At 35.9% G+C, this 26,600-nt stretch overlaps 1 protein-coding gene across 1 annotated transcript in view; it reads left to right on the top strand.

The window, feature by feature from the left end:
* Positions 1-26,600, top strand: part of EFCAB7 (EF-hand calcium binding domain 7) — a 78,952-nt gene that overhangs the window by 15,943 nt on the left and 36,409 nt on the right. The window contains exons 3-8 of the mRNA XM_006862465.1: positions 2,120-2,331; positions 2,949-3,035; positions 3,598-3,793; positions 4,233-4,351; positions 16,978-17,119; positions 24,191-24,300. Of these exons, the coding sequence (XP_006862527.1) occupies positions 2,120-2,331; positions 2,949-3,035; positions 3,598-3,793; positions 4,233-4,351; positions 16,978-17,119; positions 24,191-24,300 (866 nt within the window). The remainder of the gene's footprint in view (positions 1-2,119; positions 2,332-2,948; positions 3,036-3,597; positions 3,794-4,232; positions 4,352-16,977; positions 17,120-24,190; positions 24,301-26,600) is intronic.

Genomic DNA, 26,600 nt, shown 5'->3' with positions numbered 1-26,600 from the left:
GATCAGGAAATGGGCTTCCCTTTTCACTCTTCTTCTTGAGAAATTTCAAGATGCCATTGTTGGTTGTTTTGACGTAACTTAGAATTTAATTTTCAGACTATTTCCTTTTTTGTGTGCCTGTCCCGCTCCACAATCCCCATTCAAGCCTTTTTTCTGGTTATAAATAGTTTAGGGCTGGCTGTGGCCATTTGGTTTTAAGTGGAAACTGTCTCTTTAAATTTCGAGGAGATCTGTGTGCATGCGTAGTAGAACCCTCAGAAGGTGAGGCTGGGTGTCCACTAGCTCAGGCACCCCTATAGTCACCAGAATAGAGGTGCGCAGACAGCAAGGGACCAATGAACAGATACCAAAAGAAAAGAATGTCCACACCGTTATCATCCATGGCTACTCTGATCCTTCCTCTGCTTGGTTTCACCCAAGATGGTGGCTCCTGGAGCGTCTTAATTAGAAGCAATAGATTTCTTGCTTCTGCTACAAATTCCCCTAGCTGTAAGCCTTCCAGCCTTCTAAATATTCCTTTATATGTGGTTCAGAGTCCTGGGACCATCCCTTGAGCCTGCTTGGTCCTGTGTTCTGTGTTGTTGCTGATGGAGCTCTTTACTGCACTTCCACCCAATCCGCCATCTTGTTAGTTCTCTATAGTATTACTTTTGAAAAGTTAAAATGAGAATATTTTGACCTTTTCATCTTTCTAATAGTCTTTTGTTGAGGTATAGTGACATTCTTGACTTTTAGCAAGGCCCAAACTGCAAAGGAGCCCATGGCATGGTAGCATTGATCTGCTAACTACAAGGTCAGCAGTTCAAATTCAGCAGATGCTCTGCATGAGAAAGTTGAGGCTTTCTGCTCCCATAAATATTCACAGTCTTGGGAACACTAGACATGGTCGCTATGAGTCGGTAGTGACTTGACGGCACACAGTAGCAACAACTGCAGATGGATACCTTCTGTGCATATATTTGATATTCAGAACATGATTAATATTTTTGAAAAGCTACTACATAGCAGCAATGAACATTTTATATAGCATGCTCTTGTTGACATTAATATTCTCAGTGTAATGAATTTCTCAATTGAGTCTTCATTAAGATATTTGTTGAGCCAGAACAAAAGTAACAATGGAGGCTTTCATCCTCAAAATAATTAGGTGCTTCATCTAGAACAAAAGAGAAAGAAGGAAACCAAAGACTCAGAGAAGAAAGCCGTCTACAGAATTAATAGTCTACACAAACCACAGCCTTATCTACCCTGAGGCCAGAAGAACTAGATGGCCTGTGACGACAACTGACCATTCTGGTCAGGGCCACAATGGATGGATCCTGACAGAATGGGAGAAAATGTGGACGTAACTCTAATTCTTAAAAGAGCTCAGATTTGATGAACAGGTTGAATGGAGAGTACTCCTGAAATAATCTTTAAACTTTAAACTGAAATAATCCCTTGAGGTCACTTTTTAGCAAAATAACAAATAGACTTATAAAATAAGTCTCACCCATGAGTAATGAATGACCTTCTTTAAAACAAAAGAAAGCTCCGATCAACTCGATAAAACCAAGTGGTCAAAAATTACTTTAAAGGAAAGATTAGGAGGTAAGGCAGCGAAACTAGAGTACTGGTCCAACCAGAACAGAAGGAATGAAAATGATGACACATTGTGAAAAATATAGCCAGTATCGCTGAATAATTTGTGTAGAAATTCTTAAATGGAAATCTACTTTGGTATGCAAACTTTCACCATGAACAATAAAATATTATTTAAAATAATAAAAATTAGGTAAATGGTTATTTTTAGCCTTTTTTTTTTTTCCCTCCAAGAGCTCCTAAGAGGTAAAACACATATTACCTACCAGTTAATGTAATCATGTAGGATGAGACCAAAACGATCAGAATACAAAGAATATATAGTTCTTTTATTGCTGGTATCAAAAAATCAATCTGTAGCTGGTGAGACATATATTTTTGGTTTTGATTGTTAGGGATACATTGATATCGCCAAAGGTAATGCATTGCTCTGTGTGTGTGCATTTGTTTAATATCTTATGTAATAACTTTAAAAGAAAAATATATAGCTAAATAATTCACATGTTACTATAACAAATATTACTTTTTTCTTGCGCAGCTCTTCAGTATGCAGGAAGAAATCCATCCCAAAAGACCATTAATAAGTATTGGACTCCTCAAACTACCAAACTGAATTTTGATGATTTTTGTGTAATTCTAAGAAAGGAAAAACCTGCTTCAAAAGCAGTACTTTTAAAATCATTTAAGAAGTTAGATGTAAATGATGATGGCTCTATTCTACACAGTGACCTTTATAAAATTCTAACAAAGGTAAGATCTGAGGAACAGTTTTGTAATATACATGTTTTGCAAAACAACTTGGAATCTTGTTTTGGCTTCTTCTGAAGTTCACATTAAAAATCAATATTTCATTGGCAAGTGAAATGAATCACATATATGTTATTTATATAGTGTTTAGGGATCTTTCTAGATGACAGGTGCTTTATAAAGAAAAAAAGACGTATAAAGCAGGGACCATGCTACCTTGTGCCCATGCCCCACGCAGTTTTTTACCTGCTTATAATTTTTTGTAAATTAGTAATAGGTCCAAATGTGATAGGTAAAAGAAACAAAATATAAATGGGATTAGAAACCCATTATCTTCCTTGGTATGATGTTACTAAACATCCAACAATTATTACTGATGTATGAATCACAGTTGTTGAAGTTTAGTAAATAGAATTTCAGTGAGCTTTCAGAAAATTTAAAAGAATTGTGGAATTTTTAGTTTATGTGTAACAGTCATTTTTGCTTGACATCTCATTCTGAGATGTATAAGGAAACTATATATTCAAACTTACCTGTAGAAAAGATTAAAATGTATTTATGCTATCTATGAATAACAAAGTGTTAATCGTTTCTTTGAAATGCATCTTGTTTTTTTTCAGAGAGGTGAGAAGATGACTGGAGAAGAAGTAAATGCCATAATAAATTTGGCTGATGTAAATGCGGATGGCAAATTTGATTACATCAAGGTAATGAAAAATTACATAAATTCATATTGATGTAAATTTGCATACTGTGTAGGAAAATTGTTTTTAAAGACATATCTTTTTAATATTGGTGATGACATACTTATATATTGTGTACTAATTGTATTTGAAATGCAATCTCTCCAGGCCCAGAATTATAATCTATTATAACTACGTTTAAAACAGTTTAATAAAGCTAAAGTACATAAAACAGGAACTCCTCAGAAATGTACTTTTTCCGGGGTGGAAGAATCATAAAAATTATTTAGAACAACTTGACGTCTATACATGTCTTGTAAAAAAAAATAATAAATTACTTTTCCTTGTGTAACATTTTATTTTTACTCAGAGTATGACCTCCTCATTGAATCATGGCTATATTTCACTAGGTCACTTGAGGGTGGTCAGTTCTGATTCAAGAAAATAAAATGAGTAACCAGTTCAATAGGAAATATATTCCATCTATCAGTCTATCCCTTGCCTACTAATGTGCATTTGTCTTCTCCTCCTCCCAAATGTGTGATTGAGTGTTTTACCCACTGGACTACTTTTTTATTTCCTATAGTTTTGTAAATTATATATGACAACCAATGAGCAGTGCCTTAAGACTACACTAGAAAAACTGGAGCTTGACAGTAAACTGAGGCGTCAGCAGTTTGGAAGCCACATTGAAGGGTCACCTGAAAGGGAACCATCACCCGTACCAAAACCATCACCTAGAATCATAAGAAAAACTGATCAGGAAACATTCTCACATAAAGGTATTTACATTTAATCCTAAGAATTTCCTGAGCAGGAATGGAGAATCATACTCAGATAAACTTTCCCTTCCATCTTAGCTTATCAGTAATAGATGAGAATTCTTTTGTTAGCTACCATATCTAGACTGCCTTAGATTTGTACAAATCTGTGAAGTAAAATTTGATGATGGAATTTGACTTGGCTATGCTTATATATTTTATTTAAAACTAGAATTTCAGGGTAAATGGTGACATATTGAACTAAGGAATTTTATTGGTAGTAGCCCATAAATTAGGAACTGTTAAAGCCTGATAAACAAAAAACTTAATTTGCTTCAATAGGTAGAGTGAGAAGAACAAAATTGATACATAAGTTTTTCCTTCTATACTGTGCTTAGAAATAAACTTCTTACTGATAACTTTTCATTATGTGAGACCAAATAACTGTTGTTTATTATAGGTGACAGTACGAGCTCCTTACTATCAACAGCTAGACAGTTCAGAACATCTGTTTCCTTCACAATTACTATGGGTAATAGTAACCGAAGCTCAAAGTTAACTGAGCCAAATTCACTGAAGGTATAGTATTTTAAAGCAAGGTAATAGATGTGACCATTTCTGAAAATTTTAACATTGATTATTAATAACTATTCATTGTCTACCAAGAACCATTAAAGTTTGTAGGTGTAATTCTTTGATTTTTTTTTTCTTGGTATGTGTGTATCACAGCATTTTATACATCTATACTAGTTGTAACACTTTTAAAGTAAAGACAATAAATAACATTATTGTAAAGTATTCAATTTGAAACTGAGAACTTAGATTTTTGATCTTGACAACTAAGTTATTATATTTTGGCCAGCAAATATGTTTTGCTTAACAAATACGTGCTATAGTTGTTTCTTATAAATAAATCACTGAGTATCTATTCCTGTGAGACAAAGACAACAAAGTCACTTTGCTAAGTCAATATTTGTAGAGTGTTAATATTGATCTTCTTCCTTTGTTTTCCCTTTCTAGACTCAACCTTTACTAGTTTTCTTTCAACAGAAAATAATAGCTACAGAAATATAAAACATTAACTGGAAACTGCTAGGATACATTAAAAATGTGCACCTAGAGACCTCTGTAAAAGGGGGAAAAATGGTTATGACCACATACTATAACTGCTGTTAGAAAACTGAACTGATTGTCCTCAAGAGCTACATTTTTGTTTCAAATAACAACTCTGTATTTGTTATTGAACTCTGAAGTCCCTTATATCTTTAAATTGCTAGACAGTGACATTTGTTCTATATTAAAATTTTAAAACATTATCTCCAGGGAATTTTGTTCAGACTGTTTAGGAATCTATACACCCTAAGCAATTTGGTGTGCATGTCCAACATGTTCATACGTAATATTTAGTGTCCCAACAATATTATTCTCCACCAATGGAACCTTTTTGTATTTTGCAATTAAATTAAATCTAATAAAATGGACTTAGTTAAATAATTATGATTTATGTGATTCAAAGGAGTAAATAAACATAATTTTAAACATTTAAAGAGAAATATAGATAAATATTAGTATTGTTGTTAAGTGCTGTCGAGTTGATTCCGACCCATAGCGACCCTGTACAGAGTTTCCAAGGCTGTAAATCTTTACAGGAGCAGAAAGCCTCCTCTTTCTCCTGCAGAACAGCTGGTAGTTTCTAACTGCTGACCCTAAGGTTCGCAGCCCGATTCATAACCACTACGTTACCGGTTATATTAAATGACAACTTCTTGTCTGAGTTTTATCAACTGTGCCCAAGCCAATACATTATCTTTAATCTAGTTCAATTCAGCAAATACTGTTTAAGCAGTTAGCATATGCCAGCTATTTGCTTACTGCAAAATATGGACCTTGACTCAAAGAATAAAACTTTTCATTCTATTATTAAGAGTATATCAAGGAGGTATAAGATACATAGTATTTCATTTATTCAATGAGTAAATGAATATTTAAATAAATAATATTTAAGTGACTCTTCTATACCAGACACTGTTGAAGAGCTTTATATTTAGTGTGTTTTTGAAAGATTTCAATCAGATCACGTTTAAAGCATTTAGCACAATACCAAGTATATAGCATTCACTGTAATAGTGAAATAGTGAATAGTCTTGTAAATATTTTTACTGGTCTTGAGAGGTCTTTAATGGGAATGACAAGATGGAAGTATAGCTTAGGAAACTGTAGTTTAAAAAAACCCTAAAGCCATTGAGTCAATTGCGACTCATAGTGACCCTATAGTATGTAGGTACAATTCTACCATTGTATTGTGTGTTGTGTGATGAAAGCTTCAACTCAGTTATCTGAGAGACTGCTAGAGTTATCTAGATGTAAAATGATGAGAGTTCGGCTTAGGATGAAAGGAAAACCTAATAAACAATCCTAAAATTAATCCCATAATGATGTGTAAAAAGAGACAATTCAAGTTTTACGTCTTAGCCATCAAGAATAGGGAATGGGGTTGTTGATAGTTGTTAGTGGTGGTGGTTACATGCCGTGGAGTTGGTTCCGACTCATAGCGACCCTATACAGGGTTTCTGAGGTGGTAAATCTTTACGGGAGCAGAAAGCCTCATCTTTCTCCCATGGAACAGCTGGTAGTTTCCGAACTGGTGACCTTGTGGTTCGCAGCCTGATTCACCACCACCACGATAAGACCTACTAAAGAAATCAAATTATTAAAAATAGATGACATTTTGTCAATTTTTAAAAGTGTAGTGGCTTTTGGAAATACTCAATAGCCCTGAATTTCTTATCTTATTTGTTATATTCTGCTTCTGACCTTGATGTTACCCACTGTTGTTTATCATCTGGTGTTTCTTAGATGAGCTGAAATGAGTTTTGAAAAATCTTTGACCCTTTTGTTTTCATAAAATGTAGTTCTTTGCATTTTATTTTGAAATCATGTTGTTTTAAATTTTACAATATTTTAGAACATTCATAATTACTCTGAGAAGTACTTACTTATGAATGTAGTTATTATATGTTGTTATTAAGTGCCACGAGTCAGTTTCAACTGATAGTGACTCTATATAGGGTTTCTGAGGCTGTAATCTTTGTGGGAGCATCGTTCACCCAAGAGTGGCTGGTGGGCTTGAAATACTGACCTTGTGGTTTACAGTCCAGTTCTTATTATACAGAGGCACCATGCCCCCCCAGTTATTGTATAATTTATTGATATTTACAGAGAATAAAATACTAACAGGATTTAAAAATTAATGATCTTCAAATATTTTTAAATGTTTGGATTTCATGTGGAACAGAGAAGTTTATAGATGAGATAGAGGAGAACCTTTTCAGAAATTAGGAAATTATTGTAAAATTCTGTTATAGTTATAAACTCTAGAGATGTAGTAGTTCCTTCATCCAGACTCCTACTTAGAACATGCCTATATTTATGTTTTATATGTATATGTCATATAACATGTTTCACATACAGACATTATGGAGTTGGTTCCAACTAGTAGTAACCCTGTACAGGGTTTCCAAGGATGTAAGTCTTTACGGGAGCAGAAAGCCTCATCTTTCCCCTGAGGAACAGCCAGTAGTTTTGAACTGCTGACTTGAGGTTAGCAGCCCAATTGGTAACCACCATGCTACCAAAGCTCCTTATTTATATGTATGTATGTATGTATGAATGTAAGGAGCTCTGGTAGCGTAGTGGTTATCAATTGGGCTGCAAACCTTAAGGTCAGCAGTTTAAAACTACCAGCTGTTCTGCGGGAGAAAGAGGACGCTTTCTGCTCCTGTAAAGATTTACAGCCTTGGAAACCTGTATAGGGTCGCTATGTGTCAGAATTGACTCGACAGCACTTAACAACATAACAACATGTATGTATGTATTATTGTTAATTCTGTCTGTATAGGAGTTCCAAGCCTTTAAATCTTTGCAGGAACAGAAAGACCCATCTTTTTCATGGGAGTGGCTGGTAGCCTCAAACTACCAATGTTGTGATTCACAATCTAGTACTTATTGTATGGATCCACTGCGGTATTGTATACATATGTATAATTATATATATGATGATATGTATGGAGTCCTGGTGTGGCACTGTAGGATAAGTACTAGACCAAAAAGTCAGTTTGAACTGCAAGGTCTAGTGGTTCAAATTCACCAACCACTCCTCAGAAACCATATACAAGCTTATTATGAGTTGGAACCAACTCAATAGCACTTAACAACAACATGTATAAGTATATGGGGGGGGGGGGCGGTGGGAGGAATAGGAAGAGGGAGAGGGAGAGTGAGTCCTGGTGCGTTGCTGTAGAATAAACAGTCGACCACACAGTTGGCAGCTCAAATCTACCAGCCTCTCCTTGGAAACACTATATAGGGTCACTATGAGTCTGAATCTACTTAACGGCCCAGCTGCTCCACTGGAGAAAGTTGAGGCTTTCTGCTTCAAAAGAGATTTGCAGATTCAGAAACATGTACAGAGTTGTTATGAATTAAAACTGATTTGAAGGCACGCCATCAATATATATCTATGTCTCTCTCTATACATACCATCAGTTAACAGTATTTCTATACATAGAGACATAGATATATATTGATCTGTGTTACTGCTAACACAGTTGTTGTTAAGTACCGTATATATGTGTGTATGCGTGCGTGTGTGTGCAAATCAGGCTTCTAACCTCAAGGTCGGCTGTTGGAAACTACCAGCTGTTCCACGGGAGAAAGATGAGGCTTTCTTCTCCTGTAAAGATTTGCAGCCTCTCGGAAATCCTGTGCAAGATCACTATGAGTTGGAACTGACTCCACAGTTAACAACAACAACATATATACACATATACACAATACACAATATATACATTATATATATATGTACACACACACATGTTTAAAACTGAAAATAGTTAACATTATTACGTTCCCATTAGCTTTTATGAAGGCTCCAAATAAGAATCTTATTAGAACAGTTTTTCACACTTTCAAAATACCAATTCAGTCTGTCAATTAAATTACATTTTACCTTTGTAAATATAAAGAATTTATTTAGCCTTTTGTTTTTGAGTATGTATGGTTTGTAATTCTAGAATAACAAAAATTTCAATAATTATCTCCTTACCTCCTTGTCTTCGCAACATACAGCAAAACAAATAGTATGTGCTGTGGAGTATCTTTATAAAAAAATTATCACAGTATTTATGCTGATAATGACATAAGCTTTTTCTCTGACTAATCTATGACAAATAACCTGGTTAACAATTCTACCTCACCTTAAGTGTTAGTAGTAACAGAATTCATGTCAAACTAAATTACATTCACTGTAGTGTACTAATAAGAAAGATGTAGCTTTACTGATGCATTTACCTGCTTAGATAGAATTTTATACTTTATTTTTTATTTGTAACTGTGCTATTAGCATTTAACTATATATTACGAATGGAAATAAAGGTTATATATGACAAATCAGTAAATTAACAGTTCTATTTGGGTTTATATGACTTTAACTGAATTGGTAGAATATAGCACCACCTCATGCACTATATAAGTATTACAAGCTACTGTTTAATGTGTACTTTATATTGTCAAATAATTATACCACACTTGGAATTTCTTACCCTATCATTATAAACTTAAAAAAAAAAAAAAAAAACTACCTTGTTTCATCATTTTGTCCATAATACTCAAACCATCAACTTAATCTATAATCCTTTTAAATTGATGTATTTAAATGAGGCAGCCAAGTTGTCAGTATTTTGTAGTCTGGGTCCTAGAGAAATGCTCTGTGTGATTGAAACTCTGTATATTTTTCTTGTTTTTTTTTTTTAAGGTTTTTATCGTGGATTGAGTGAAAGTTTACAGGGCAGATCATCAGTTTTACATTCAACAAATCATATACCTTGTTTCATTACAATGATTATAATCCCCTCCATATACCATCAGTTAACAGTATTTCTCTCTATTCACTTTAGCTTTTTTTTTAAAAAACAAACAAACAAAACACTCAGGCATATATAATAATTTACACCTCTAAAGAGTACATTCTGCAAGTCAGCCTCCTGGCCACCAGCTCTTAGTCCCTCTCTTCCCATGAATCTAGAGTCCTCATCCACTCCCCATCTCCAAAACCCCATCTCTGCCTCGGTGTGTTGTCGCTGCTTATCTGGATAAGGTCCTGCATTCTGCTTGTGCTCTTCTCCCTTGATGGTCCTGGGGTCCTCTTTTCTGGACTGTAAGATTAATCACTCCCTGTTTTTGTTACAAAACTTCGACCTTTACAATTGTGACAGTCATAATTAGTCATGATGACAATTATTCACTATTGAATCATACGACTCTTATCCCCATCTCTTTTCACCAGACGCACCTATACAAGATGAAAACTATTCAGTGGGGACTTTTTCTTTGCCCCCACACTCTAAAACTATACTCCTTCTTGAAACTTTGTAAGCCAGTCACTTCGTGCCTTTAGGTAGCCAATGTCTAAGTTGCTTGTCCCTATCTACGCTGTGTACAGAGAGATACCATTGATACTTGGTGTGAAGACTCCTTCCCTCTCTGTTGGTATTTAGAGTTACTACCTCTATGAGTTTAGGTCAGGTTCATCAAATTGTAGCAATTTACCCTTGTTTCCTTTATCAAAAAAAAAAAAAAAATTATTTTTTCTTTTGTAATCTTCCTCTAGTCTGATTATCAAGCCATCGAGGCTAGGTCAAGTGGGTACTATCTGCAAGTTTGGATGTTCTTGTGCATCTCCCCTCACTTCATATCAGCTGAATGCTTCACTCTCAGTTCTAGCTCTTTGTGGCTATATCCTTGTCCATGGGCTTAGATGTCCCCAGGTCTCACCACACTTTGGACCAACCAGCCCTTACTCTTCTTTCTCTCATCTCCAGGTCAATGGAAGTCAATGGACTGTGGTTGAACTCAGCCTATTTCTTCATTACTGCCTTCCTCCCTCTTCCACTCACCAGTAGACCATTGTGGTCGCCAGCAAGCTTACATGCCTGTTCATGTGTTCCCTTTGAGTTTCAGTCCAGAGGGAAGTTTGTCCTGAAGGAACTTGATTGCTTGCCTTGATGGCTGCCTGACAAACAGCTTGCTTATTGTAGTAGCCAGTCATGCTGACATTTTTGTTTTGGGTTTTTCCTGATGAACTTTCTTTGAAGATGTATCTTCTGTTGCTCTAACTGTTCCAGGCTGGTCTGCTTGTCCTTGCTAGTGGGAATGTCCCACCTCATAAGGTTCTGGATGGGACTCAGGATTCCACCTAGGGTCCTATACTCTGCAAAGGCTTTGCAAGAGGCCTATTTCACTGGGCAAGTTCTAGAACCCCTTTTAAGTATTCCAATCAGTTATAGGCGGAAGACGGGCTTACAGGTTTTCTCTAATCATGTTTCCCAACATTCCTTTCTATCCCACTCAAGTGTCTATATTAGAATAGTAGGAAAGGGAAATGAATATTCATAGGACAGTCAAGCATTTTAGTATTATTTCCTCTCTTCAAACTATGCCTCGATCCCTGTTGTTCCAAGGTTAAGCATGCATTACTATTTACCTTTGCCCCACTTAGGCCATGCAAACCTGTCAAAGTGTTCCCCTATCTAGCTTGTTCTTCCACCTCCTCCCCTACTTGTATTGCCCTCCTCAACACCCAAACTAAAACCCCAACCCCAGCCCCACTGTTGTGGTTACCTTATATTCCATTAACTCTTCCCTCAATTTAAGACAGTCTATTTTATCCTGTAATTACCTGATCTTCTCACCACCTGGATCTCTATTCCTCTGTGTTTACCTTCTTTCATACTGTAATTGTTTTGATCATAGATTGACCGCCCAGATCCTCTGTTCTTATAATTTTATTCTGTTCTTGACTCTTCCATTTGTTGATTGAGTTCAGGGTGATGCTGCCATGTACATAATTTTCTGGTTGTTGTCTGTTCTTATTGGTTCTCAGCCCACAGAACTTCCTTTAGGATGTTTTTCATAGCAGGGCAGGCTTTGACAAAATCCCTTAGCTTCTGTTTATACTGGAATGTTTCCATTACACCATCATATTTGATTGACAGCTTTGCTGGGTAGAGGATTCTTGGTTGGCAGTTTTTTTCTTTCAGTGTTTTGTATATGTCTCCCCATTGCCTTCTTGCCTGCATGGTTTCTGTTGAGTGATCCAAGCTTAATCTGATTTGATTGCCTTTGAATGTTACACTTCTCTTTTCCCTGGCTGCTTTCAGGATTCTCTCCTTATCTTTGATTTTGAAGAGCTTGATTATTACATGTCTTGGTTATTGTCTTTTAGGGTCTATCCTTCCTGGGGTTCGTTGAGCTTCTTGATTGCTATCTTTTCACTTTTCAGGATGTTAGGGAAAGTTTCTTCCAGAAGCTCTTCAACTATCTCCTCTGTGGACTTGTGTGATTCTTCCTGTTCTGGAATGCTGATAATTCTTAAGTTATTCCTCTTTGTGTTGTCCAACCTGAATCTTAGGCCTTCTTCTGATTTTTTTAAATCCTTTTTTGTGCTTGCTCTTCTATCTTAGTAGTGTTGAGAGATTTATCTTCTAGCTCACTAGTTCTGGCTTCTTTCTCTTTAATTCTACTCCTTTGCCCTGTCAGTGTATTGTCCATTTCTGATATTCTATTGTTAATCATTTGGACCTCTTTCTGTAGGTTTTGAATTGTTTCCAGTGCTGTATTTATCTTATTTGATTGTTCCTGTAGTGCTTTCCTGACTTCTTCCTTATTTTTCTCAACTCCATTATATAGTGTTTTGATACATTTTGTAATCATTTTTCTGAATTCCTTCTCAGGCATTTCCAGAGCCTGCCCACCTTCCAGTATTGCATGTAGGTCTACTTCCAGCTCCTTTGTCTCAATCACTTTATCTCATTTCTGGACATGAGCTGATATGGTCATCTGTTTCTATTTCTTGGGCATATTCAGACATTATCTGTGGCCTTAATACTTGGGTGTGTATTTTGGTATTTTTTATATTTTCTAATTGCATCCAGGTAGATGTAATCAGGAGATGGGCTTCCCTTTTCACTTTTCTTCCTGAGAAATTCCAAGATGCCACTGTTGGTCATTGTGACATAACTGAGGATTTAATATTCAGCCTGTTTCATTTTCAGTCTGCCTGTCCCAATCCACAATCCCCATTCAGGCCTCTTTCCTAGTGATAAACAGTTCAGGGCCAGCTGTGGCTGTTTTGCACTGCCATTGGTTTTAAGTGGAAACTGCACTTTATATTTCAAGGAGACCTGTACGCATGTGTAGTAGAACCCTCTGGGGGTGGGGGTGGGGTGTCCACTCGCTCAGACACCCCTCTAGTTACCAGAATGGAGGTGCGCAGACAGCGAGAGACAAATGAATAGCTACAAAAAAAAAAAAAAAAAAAATCCATACCTTCATCTCCACAGTTCTGCCAGGCATCTGTGGCTGTTCTTATCCTTCTCCCACTTGGTCTCTCCCAGATGACATCTCTGGGAGCAGCTGAGCATCTTGAATTAGAAAGCAATGGATTTCTTGCTTCTGCTACAAATTCCCCTAGCTGTAAGCCTTCCAATCTTTATATGTGGTTCAGAGTTCTGAGACCATCCCCTGAGCCTGCTTGATCCAGTATTCTGTGTTGTTGCTGATGGAGCTCCTCACTGCACTTCTACCTAATCCGCCATCTTGTTTGTTCTTCAATGAAACTCTGTATATTTTTAAAGACTTTTTAGATGAAATAAACATTGTATGTTTGATAATTGGCATATAGTAAGAAACTGAATGCTCTTAAGAAACTGAATGCCCTTGAACTGAAAATTCTTCTATTTAGTGTACAAACTAATGAGATTTTTACATTGAAGTGTGGTTAATATAATGTGGCCTTTTTATAAACGATGTTTTTATTTTTGTATCATTTTCCAGTTTTATTAACCCATACATAATGTTGTAGCATGCAGGTTGCTGTCTTTAAAAAATCCATTCTATCTGTAGCATTAGTTTCTAGAATGGAAACTTATTGTTGTTAGGTGCCATCAAGTTGGTTCCAACTCATAATAACCCTGTGCACAACAGAACGAAACAGTGCCTGGTCACACCATCTTCACAATTGTTTTGGGTAAAGAATAGAAACTTAGGGAATATTTATAATTAAAACATTTGTTTAATGCACTCCCCAACTAAATTTTATAAAAACATGCATCATTCCATGTAACTGCCCCTAGAAATACTCTCAGCACATGGAAAACAATTTTTGCTTTATTAAGTCTTCGATGTTGTTGTTTTGAAGTGCTGTTGAGTCAGTTCCGACCAATAGCAACTCTGTATAGGGTTTTTAAGGAGCAGTTTGTGAGCTTGAACCACCAACCTTGTAGTTCAAGTAGCTTTGCAGTCTGGCACATTTACCCACAGCACCACACAAGCACCACAAATTATGTTCACCACCAATGTATCTTTCAGGCAAAGCGCAGTAGCTTCGACTGTTTAATTTATGCATTTTTGAAGATAGAGGATTGATTCACCTATGATTACAATACAAATTAAAGAAATTTCTCAAGTATTAGAATCTATATTTTCTTTTATAAGAAGACCAAATAGTTATATATGGATAATTCACAATAATAATTATTTATAATACTGTATTATAATAATATAATAAGCATGCAGTTTCTTATAAAAACTAATTTTTAAAAAGACTGTGACAAATGTTTACCACAGTAAACATTGCCATAGTAAAAATATTCAAATGTGAAATAGAACAGAATTTAGAACACTATAACTAGTAGACTGGGAAAGAAGGTAACCTGGGTTCTAGCTCTCGCTCTGTATTCAATAACAATTATCATATGCGTTTTATTTTTTCTTTACTCATCTATAAAAAGAAAAGTATTTTAAAAATCCTTCTTCGCCCTTTAGTATTCTGAAATTCTAGTGTCATTACCAATCCAGATAGATAAACAGAAAAAGTATATTCATAAAATATATTAGATGAAACTCCACCTGATAATTTTATAACCAGAATTAATTGAAAGGAAAATGTATTAAGCCGTCTCAAAGAGTAACTTGTCAATCCTGTATGAGTATATATTCTTTTCTCACTTATCGTGGTCCAAGTTCATGTTGATTATGTAATGTCAGTATCTATTGTTAGTTGATTATGTAATGTCAGTTTCTATTGTTAGTTCATATACGTTCCCAGCCAAGAGATTTACAAGGAAACCAAATCAAGTTCAGTGCATACTGTTTCTCAGCATTAATATTTAAAGTTTTGACTAAAGCCCAAGTTTGAATTTTTTCATGTTATGTTTTTGTTAATGTAAACAAAACAAAAATCCTCACCACTGGACCACTAAATAACATCAAGGTAGATGGAGAAAGGATTGAAGTTGTCAACGACTTTATTTTGCTCGGATCAACCATCAACACTCATAGAAGCAGCAGTCATGAAGTCAAACTACATATTACAGTAGGCAAATCTGCTGCACAAGACCTATTTAAAGTGTTCAAGAGTGGAGATGTCAGTTTGAGGACTTAGGTACACCTGACCCAGGCTTTGGTATTTTCAGTAACCTCATATGCATGTGAAAGTTGGACAATGAATAAAGAAGACTGTAGAGGAATTGATGCATTTGAGTTATGGTGTTGGAAGAGAATAGACTGAACTGCCAAAAAAACAAATCTGTTATGGAAGAAGTACAACCAGAATGCTCTGTAGAAGGCAAGATGGCCAGACTTTGTCTCTCATACTTCAGATATATTATCAGGAGGAACAAGTTCCTAGAGAAGGACATCATGCTTGGTAAAGTGGAGGGTCAGCAAAAAAGAAGAAGACCCCTAACAAGATGGATTGGCACAGTGGCAGCAGAAATTGTCTTAAGCGTAACAACGATTGTTAGGTTGGCACAGGATTGGGCATTGTTTCGTTCTGTTGTGCTTAATGTCACTATGAGTTAGTACTTACTCAAAGACATCTAACAACAGCTGTTGGTTCTGATTCATAGCTACCCTGTATAGGGTTTCTGAGGAGCAGCTGGTGGGTTTGAACTGCTGACCTTGAGAATAGCAGCCCAATACTGATCCTATAGCACCACACTAGAACCCCCTTAGTGTATTATAGACTTAATAATTTTGAATTTGGTTTCTGAGATATCTTTTGGAAACACAGTCTAATGTTAAAGTCATGCACTCTAGACCTAATATTTCTACAAATTCCTTGTAAAGCCTGTGAACCCAGGTAACCTCTTGGTACTTCAATTTTTCTGTTCATTCAAATGGCACTATGTTTACCATATAGGGTTTCATAGAGAGAATGAATTATCATATTTAATGACTTCTCTCTGTCATGGGAAATATACTTATAATGACGAATTCCAATAATTTGTGGTCATACTTTAATTTCTCAAAATTAAAAATACATATTTTTATGCCCCAAAAGGTATGGTGAAATACAAATGACTGACTGAAAACTAGTACAATTACTCTGCAGCAATAGTAAAATCTTAAAATTCAGTTTAAGAAACCTCCAATGAAAAGATGAATATCAAAATGGAAAGCCTAACTTGGAAAATAATCATATTTTAGGAAATAAATAAGATAATAGGAAATACAAAAAATAATTTGTGCCAAATACATGCATCAAAGCAAAAGTAGTCAAGAAATTTATTAAAATGTGTAAGAAAAACTCACAGTCTTCAATAGAGTTATGAAGGTAGGAGATGAACAGACTGACACACACACAAAAATAATAAATACATGGGATTATGTTCAACCTTGCTTGTAATCAGAGAAACTCAAATGAGTGTAAAGTGATAAAACCATTTCTTATTATGAAATACTTCATCTTTATAAAATACAGATATATTGAATACTCTAATGCATATTTTGTGTGCCCACCCCTTGCTTAAGAAATTACCCTACCCCCACCACCTAATTTATTCCAGGATTACAATACTTACCAATTAATGGCAAGGGTAAAATTCTTCCATTCACGTGCCATTGGCGGCATTAGAAAATTAGCATAACTGTTTTATAAAGCAATATGGGATACATGTCAGTAGTCTTAAAAATGTATATACAATTTGCCTAGTTCTCAAGGAAATAATTCATTAGAAGGAAAATGGTTAGACAGAAACTGCTCATTAAAGCATTCTCTATAATGATAAGCGCTCAGAAATGACCTAATAATTCAGTGCCATAACATTTATTAACATTGTTTGAAAAATGGTTTTCCTTCATTTCAGGAATGGCAATGTGCACAAACAAAAGGTTGCTTCTTCCTAGAAGATGATGGTGAAATCATTAGTCATCACTATAGGCTGCAAATTGCTCAGAGGTCCATGGTTTATGTAACAATTAAACCGCTAAACCTGAGTCAAGTAGAAGGCAAGTTTAAATTTTCTGTATATTTTTTAGAAAGTCATATTGTGTCCTCTATGAAAACTTATATATAAGTATTTGATAGTCCTAGTTAGTGAAGAAAATAATCTGCCTAAGTTAGAAACATACAATTAGACTTTAAAAAAATAAAGGAGTATCATATTTGCAAAACACGTAAATGACTGTGTTTATGTTTGAAGCAAGTTTTATTTTGATTTCATCTAAAAGCAAGAACATATTGTTACCTGGTTTCTTCATGATATAATTTAAATTTTATTTGCTAGTTAATTCTTAACTTTTTCCATTTTTGGATATTTTAAAGATTATATGTTTGAGAAAAAGTCTATCGGAGCTTAATTTGGGACATTATGAAGCTAAGTATTTTTTAATTCCTATAAACAGACATTCTTTAGTGATATTTGCATTCATGATAATATTTTTCTTGTATATATGGTCATTAGAGAAAATTTAAGGAGCTCTAGTAGCATAGTGGTTACGAATCGGGCTGCGAACCTTAAGGTCAGCAGTTCAAAACTACCAGCCGCTCCGCGTGAGAAAGATAAGGCTTTCTGCTCCTGTAAAGATTTACAGCCTAGGAAACCCTGTACAAGGTCACTAAGTCGGAACTGACTCCACGGCACATAACAACAGCAGTAGCATAGTGGTTATAAGTCGGGCTGCTAACCTTAAGGTCAGCAGTTTGAAACTACCAGCTGTTCTGAGGGAGAAAGATGTGCCTTTCTGTTCCTGTAAGGATTTACAGTCTCAGAAACCCTATGAAAGGTTGCTATGAGTTGGAACTGACTCCATGGCACACAAGCACCAGAACCACCACCATACTACCCTAGTGAATTCTGATGTGACACTGCAGGTTAATTCTCTAGACTGCAAGGTTGGGTTGAACCACAAGATCAGTGGTTCAAGATCACCAGCAGCTCATCTGAAGCCCTACACAGGGTAACTATGAGTCGGAACCGACTTGACGGCACTTAACAACAAAGATATCAATAAGGGGTTTTCCTTATTATTTTAATACTGATTGTTATAAATTAATCTTTGTTTCTCAATGTTTATGTATATTATTAGAGTGTTTCTTTCCTACTCTTGTTCTGTTTTCCCTTTGTTGTTGTTAAGTGCCATCGAGTAAATTCCGACCCATAGCGACCCTGTATAGGGTTTCCAAAGAGCAGCTGGTGAGCTTGAACCACCGACCTTGCAGTTCAAACAGCTTTGCAGTCTGGCTCATTAACCCACACCAGGACTCCTTTTGCTGCCTATGTGGTAGGATACTTACAACAATTGGTATTTGACATTTTTAAATGCTGACTACAATAGCCATTTTTCAGAGATGGGAATCAAGATAGCCCTGAAAATTCAATGTAGTGCTTAATTCTTCATATTTTTATGAGTAGATTCCTTTATACATTTATTTAAAAAACAAAAAAATCAACAACGTTTTTACTGACAGCCTGTTATTTGCCAAGCATCATTTCAGGTGCTTAGGAGACATATGAGTACCAAAAAAATGTACAAAAACCCATCTTCTCATGGAGCTTACATTCTAGTGGGAGAAATAGACAGTAAGTCATAATATATAGGAAATACCATGGTATTTTGAATAGGAACAGTGCCATGGGAAAAACAAAGAGGGTAAGGGAGATTGTGAATGCTGAGGAGACAGGAGTTGCCTTTGAAACAGTGGTATCACTAAGGTAGGTGTCATTCAGTGTAGGAACTCAGGTCTCACCCCCACACCTCTGTGGACCTCCTCTTGTATCAGACCATAAAAAATCCTCAGTGGTGGTGGTTGTGTGCCATAGAGTCGGTTCCAGCTCCTAGCAATCTTGAAACTATAAATCTTCATAGAGCAAAACCCCTCATCTTTCTCCCATGGAGCAGTTGGTAGATCCAAACTGCTGACCTTGAGGTTAGCAGCCTAGCTCGTAATCCACTACACTACCAGGGCTCTATATAGAATCCTTACTAGTGTTGATTACCAAATTTAATCACTGATGTTTTATGATAAATTACAGTTGTAAATTGCTTAAATGTAATATTTCTTAGATTATATGAATACTAACAACAAAATTGTTTTGTAAAATAATTCCACGTTGAATTATAGCACTATTAGTTTCAACATCATTAGTAACTAAATGGAAGCCTTTTGAAAAATGTTGTCTTCTTTTCCTTTAATTACTGCTTCATTCTCAAAAATTTATTGGTATAGGTTCACAAATGCTAATTACCACAATATTGTAGCTAAAACATCAGAAAATTTGACAAAATCAGCAACTATGAAAATACCAGCAGCAACAAAAATAGCAGCATGTGCTTGTGAGTGCATGCTGCTAAAATCCCATGACTGAAGCATCATTGTAGGTGGGTAAGCACGACAGCTCTCACCAGAGTGCATTCGAAGTTTTAGAAAGGAAATTAGCATAGAGTTTTAGCCTTAAAGGTGTTGACTCATGTACGTGGGGCTCATGCAAAGTGCTTTTGTTGTTATAACTGACTAGAAGGATATTTTTATGAAAAATAATAAATTTTTACCGAAACAGTACACCAAAATTTTATAGATAGTGATTTTATTCTCACTCCTTCTGACAGTGTCACCTAGTGAAGTCCACCTTTCCTTAGTAATGCCACTGGATTTAAATTCAGTGGTTAGTCCATGCTTCATTAAGAAGGTGGCATTTGGAAAAGTCTGTGTGCAGATTTTGAAAGAGGTGTTTCAGTTTCAGTTGCTACATTACAAACTAACTCCAAAGTCAGTGGCATAAAACAGTTTTATTCATGAATCTGTAGGTCAACTGGCAAGTTCTGCTCTGAGGCAGACTTAGCGTTTTTTTCTGAGGGGAATCACTCACACACCTAAAGTCAGCTACAGGTTATGCAGCTGTGCTGACCTTGACTGTACTCTCATATGTGTCACATCTCAGCTGAGAAAACTTATATTTGCTTTATGTGATCTCTTATCCTTTTGTAAGCTGGCCTGGACTTGTTTTCATGGCATAGTAGGGATCTGAAAGAGAAAACAGATGACCAATTGAGATTGCTAAGATCTGGGCTGAAAGCTGTCAATATGTCTTTTCTGTTACTTTCTGTCGCTTATAGCAAATCACAAGGCAATCCCAGATTGATTGTTGTTGTTGTTAGGTTCCATAGAGTTGGTACTGACTCATATCAACTCTATGCATAACAGAATGAAACACTGACCAATCCTGGGCCAACCTCACAATTGTTGCCACACCAGAGCCCACTGATGCTGCCACTTGGCCAATCCATCTCACTAGGGGTCTTCCTCTTTTTTCTGACCCTTCACCTTACCAAACATGATATCCTTCTCCAGAGACTGGTCCCTCCTGACAATATATCTGAAGTATGAGAGACAAAGTTTGGCCATCCTGGCTTCCAAGGAGCACTCTGGCTGCACTTCTTCCAACATAGATCTGTTGGTTCTTTTGGCAGCCCATGGCACTTTCAATATTCTCCTCCAACACCATAACTCAAAAGCTTAAATTCTTCTATAGTCTCCCTTATTCACTGTCCAGCTTTCGCATGCATATGAGATTAATGAAAACACCATGGCTAGGGTCAGGCACACTTTAGTTTTCAAGCTGACATCTTTGTTCTTCAACACTTTAAAAAGGTCTTGTGCAGCAGATTTGCCTAATGCACTACATCATTTGGTATCTTGACTGCTGCTTCCATGAGTGTTGATAGTTGATCCGAGAAGAATGAAGTCCTTGACAACTTCAGTCTTTACTCCCTTGATTAGAATATTGTTTATTGGTCCAGTGGTGGTGATTTTTGTTTTCATTACATTGAGATGCAATCCATACCAAAGACTATATAGTCTTTGATCTTCATCAGTAAGTATTTTAAGTCCTCTTCACTTTCAGTAAGCAAGATTGTATCATCTGCATATCACAGGTTGTTAATGAGTCTTCCTCCAATCCTTATGCCACATTTTTCTTCATAGAACCCAGCTTCTCGGATTATTTGCTCAGCATACAGGTTGAATAAATATGGTGAAAGAATACAACCCTGTCACACACCTTTCTTAATTTTAAACCATTCAGTGTTCCCATGTTCTGTCCGAAGAACTGCCTCTTGGTCCATGTACAGATTCTTCATGAGCACAATTACATGTTCAGGAATACTCTTACTTCGCAGTGTTGTCCATAGTCATGATCCACACCATCGAAAGCCTTTGCATAGTCAATAAAACACAGGAAAACATCTTTCTGATATTCTCTGCTTTCAGCCAAGATATCAGCAATGATATCCCTCGTTCCACAGCCTCTTCTGAATCCGGCTTGAACCTCTTGAAGATCCCTGTCAATATATGCTTGCAACAGTTTCTGTATTGTCTTTAGTAAAACTTTACTCGCGTGGAATATCAAAGAGATTGTCTGATGATTTCCACATTCCATTGGGTCACCTCTCTTTGGAATGAGCACAAATATGGATCTCTTCCAATCAGTCAGCCAGATAGTTGTCTTCCAAATTTCTTGGCATAGATGAGTGAGTGTCTCCTGTGCTGTCTCACTTTCTTGAAAGATTTCAATTTTTATCCCATCAATTCCTGGTGCCTTGCTCTTTGCCAGTTCCTTCAATGCACTTTGGACTTCTTCCTTCAGTATCATTGGCTCTTGATCATATGCTACCTCTTGAAATAGTTGAACATCAACCATTTCCTTTTGGTATAGTGACTCCACATATTCCTTCCATCTTCTTTTCAATAACACAAGTCGAGGTTTGAATATTTTCTTCAGTTCCCCCAGCTTGAGAAATTCTCAGAGTGTTCTTCCTTTTTAGTTTTCTGACTCCAGATCTTTTACACATTTCATTGTAATATTTGGCTTTATCTTCTCAAGCTGACCTTTGAAATTTTCTGTTCAGCTCTTGGACCTCCTCATTTCTTCCATTAGCTTTAGCATCTCTATGCTGGAGAACAAGTTTCAGTGTCTCCTCTGACGTCCATTTTGACCTTTTCCTTCTTTCTTGTCTTCACAATGACTTCTTGCTTTCTTCTTGTATGATGTTCTTGATGTCATCCTACAAATCTCTTCTTCAGATGTTCTCTAAATTCAGGTGGGATATATTCAAGGTCATATTTTGGCTCTCATGGACTTGTTTTCATTTTCTTCACCTTTAGTTTGAATTTGCATATGAGCAATTGATGGTCTGTTCCACAATCTGCCCCTAGCCTTGTTTTGACTGATGATATGGAGCTTTTCCATCATTTCTTTCCACAGATGTAATCAATTTTATTTCTATGTATTCCATCTGGCGAGATCCATGTATATAGTTGTCTCTTATGCTGTCTAAAGAAAGTATTTTAAATGAATAAATCATTGATTTTGCAGAATTCTATCATGCAATCTCCAGCATCATTTCTATCACCAAGGCCATATTTTCTAACTACTGATCATTCCTCTTTGCTCCCAACCTTTGCATTCTGATCACCAGTAATGATCAATCATCTTGTTTGCATGTTTGATCAATTTCAGATTGAAGAAGTTGGTAGAATTCTATTTCATCCTCACTGGCTTTAGTGGTTGGTGCCTAAATTTGAATAATAGTGGTATTAACAGGTCTTTCCTGTAGGCACATGGATATTATCCTATCACAGACAGCGTTGTACCTCATGACTGATCTGGATATGTTCTTTTTGACAATGAATGCAACACCATTCCTCTTCAGTTTGTTATTCCCAGCATAGTGAACCATGTTGTTGTCAGATTCAAAATTACCAATACCAGTCCATTTCAGCTCAGTAATGCCTAAGATATTGATGTTTATGTGTTCCATTTCATTTTTGACAATTTCCCAGTTTCCTAGATTCATAGTTAGTACATTCCATGTTCCTATTATTAATGAATGTCTACAGCTATTTCTCTTCATTTTGAGTTGTGCCCCATCAGCAAATGAAGGTCCCATGGGCTTTTCTCCAGTGGGCTTTATTCCATTCCCATCATCACGTTCAACTCTACTTTGAGGAGGCATCTCTTCCCCAGTCACATTTTGAGTGTCTTCCAACCTGAGGGGCTCATTTTCCGGCACAATATCTGACCGTGTTTCTCTGCTTTTCATAAGGTTTTCAGTGAGTAAATATTCGGAAGTAGTTCTTCACTCCTTCTTCCTGTTGTAAGCAATGTTGTTATTGTTGTTGTTAAGTGCCATTGAGTCGGGTCCGACCCATAGCGACCCTGTACAGGGTTTCCAAGGGTGTAAATCTTTACGGGAGTAGAAAGCCTCATCTTTCTCCTGCGGAGTGGCTTGTAGTTTTGATCCACTGACCTTAAGGTTCGCAGCCCGATTCGTAACCACTACGCTACCAGAGCTCCTTGTTGTAAGCAATAGAGGGATAGAAAGTAGAGATTCTCAGTGTGTTTTGAAGGTAGAACCACAGAATTTCCTATGGGTTGGTTATGATATGGGAGAGAAAAAAGAAGTAAAGATTTTTCTAAAATTATTGACCTATAAAACTGGAGGGATTCTGTTACTATTACTTGATATAGAGAAGGTAGACCGTTGCTTGTTTTGTTTATTTGTTTTCAGGGACTGGGGGGACTAGTTTTAGTAATAATAATCCAAGTGGAAATGTCAAATAGACATTTGGAGATTCAGCTCTAACATGCAGAGGAATGGACCTTACTAAAGATAACATGTTTTGCAGTTGTTAGGGCAAAGATAGCATCTGACATCTCTTCCTCCTGTGTTCTACCACAGCTACACTAATGCTCCCATCACACTTCTCCTTGGTGGGGCTGCCTTAAAAGGTTTCTTTAGATTCCAGACTGCTTGGTTGCCTTGTGGTCTCAGCTCTTTGATAGGAATCATTAATCAAGAAATATTAATGATTTTCAGAAAGTGAGTTATACATCAAATGTCTCTCAAGAGATCGCAAAAAGGTATATTATGCACATGCTATAGTGATTAAATATAAAAATTGAATGTATATTTCTAAAAAATATCCAAGGGGAAAAGAAACTACTAACTTATTTCTTAGATAGAAAAGGATAAGTAATGATTGCTTATTTTAAGATGTTTGGGTTTTTTGTTTTATAGGAAACCCATCCCCTTGGCTATCAGTGGATACTACCTTGTATATTCTTAACGAAAATGAGAGTCAAGCAAATCTACAGCTCGTGTGTTTTACTGAATTGCGAAATAGAGAAGTATACAGATTTTGTAATATTTAATTTAAAAATGTAATATGAACTGAAGTTTGGAGAAAGTAATTTTTTTTCTTTATTTTTGTTAGTTTTCTTTTTTAAAACTTTGTGTCCTATCTTCTAATTAAGAAATACCTAAACAGGGTTGCTATGAGTTAGAACCAGTTCTATGACACTTAAAAACAAACAATTTATGTATTTTTGTTCTATTAATTGCAAGGAATTTTTTTCTTGTTTAATGAGATTGGTTAAAAATTGAGGATCGATTAGCAGTCGTACCTTTATAATTTATAAGTGTGATGTTGGGCAAATCACTTACACGTTTTTAGTATTTCACGTTCATCATCTCTAAATGCCCTGATGTGAACATATTTTGTTATGCTTAATAAAATAATTCATGCCAGTGGGTTTTTCCCTCTAAATACAAGCAATTCAAGACTTTGGAAAAGTTGCTTTAGATGTTTGTCTTAGCTATACTACTGTTGCAAAAAGAAAAGCTTCAAAATTACTGTCCTCAGGCTTGAATGATATTATGGTTTAAAAATAGATTGATAGAAGAAATGATTTTAAATGATTTTATATGTTGCCTATGGGGTTGTTCAGATCTTTCTAATTATATATTTACTCAGAGGCCAGATATGTGAGGCAGATACATAAATGTGGCTATTTCTTTTTATGAGGACTACAAAATACATCTACTACACAGCAATAGGAATAATACTATTCAAGGGCTTACTGCAATATCATATTTAATCTTTATATAGGCCCAACGACAGACAAACATTTCCCTGATGGAATGTTATATAAAAGTCTTTATTGTAGGCTTCCTAACAGACAAGAATAGTTATAGGCAAGAAACTAATAAAATGACAGAGTTAATGTTTTGACTAAACTCTTCTTCAGAGCTGACTACAAAGTTAAGTTCAAGATAAAGCAATGTTGAAAACAACAGCTTCTCCCATTTCATTTTGTAAAATGACTTTCTTAAAGACTGCATATATAAAAATTTTAATCTGTAGCAAGCCTATAATAAAGTCTGAATGAGTTCTTTCTGCCTCTTTACTATCCAGGTGTCTGTTTACCTGTAATGTGTCATTTTACAAGGGATTTTTTTATTTATTTTTAGTTTCACAATTATTTTCCTTAAGAAGAGTTTTGTGCCCGTGAAAGACTTGCCATTTTCCATTCACATTGGCAAATTTAAGGTTATGTGTGGAGATAAGAAAAGGTGATGGAATAGCGTGTATTAGGAAGCAGAGATCTGAATTTTCAGTCCTGGATATCAGTCTACATCTGGCCAGTCTAAAAGATACAGTCTCCAGATTTAGTCAATCTTAGTCTTTGAAATGACTCTCAGTTGTTGTGTCTTATGTCAAAATAGGCATGATCACTTTAGGATGGATGATTCTTCAAACTTGTCAGGATAGAAATAGGGCTAAACCTAGAATTCTGAGGAACAACTCTATTTTGTGCATGAGTCCCCATGATGGCCTAAATGTACCTGGGTTTTTAATGGAAATTTTGGGCACAAGATTCCTTAGGACTATTGTGTGCTGAAAAGCAAATAACCGTATGCCTATTATGCACTGCGAGGAAATGTTTTGATATATTACATTTGGCAGGGACAACCCTTAGATTTTATAGGAAGCCTTTGGGCTCTAAAAAGCTCTTAGGAGATCTGTGGCAAGATACCATTTCACTTTTTTTTTTTTAGAACAGAGAAATAAAATGTTTTCCCACACAAGTATCTTTTACTCATTATAAATATCCAACTTTTGAGAGAAAACAGTGTTTTCTGTAAGGTATGTTTATCTGGGACACTGCCATCTTGTTATGTAGTCTATATTATCATAAATAATACTCATAGAAAATATACATTAAAAAAAAAACACTTCAGTGTATTTTTATTCCACATAATTGGGCTCTGAAAAATATAGTTATCTTGTACAAATAGTGAATGCTTTTAATTCTTATTTTATGTCATTGAAATCTAATTTACAAGTTAGATATTACTATTTGAGTTAAACTAAGGAGCCTGATGGGTAAGGAGCTGTAGCATAAGCTCTTGACTGTTAACTACAAGGTCAGTAGTTTGAAACTACCAGCTGCTCTGTGAGAGAAAGATGAGAGTTTCTGCTCCCAAAAAGATTTATAGCCTCGGAAACCCTGTACAGGCTCGCTGTGAGTCAGCACTGACTAGATGGCAAGTGGGTTTGCTTTTTTTGGTTTATCTGAGTCAAATTGTAATCTAGAAAAACTATTATTCATTATAAAAGGAAGGTTAGTATTTGCATAAAAATTAT

Source organism: Chrysochloris asiatica, unplaced genomic scaffold (genome assembly GCF_000296735.1).
Source record: "Chrysochloris asiatica unplaced genomic scaffold, ChrAsi1.0 scaffold00048, whole genome shotgun sequence".
Classification (NCBI taxonomy): domain Eukaryota; kingdom Metazoa; phylum Chordata; class Mammalia; order Afrosoricida; family Chrysochloridae; genus Chrysochloris; species Chrysochloris asiatica.
Note: the sequence above shows the minus strand (reverse complement) of the source record. Positions and strands in the feature narration are given on the sequence as shown.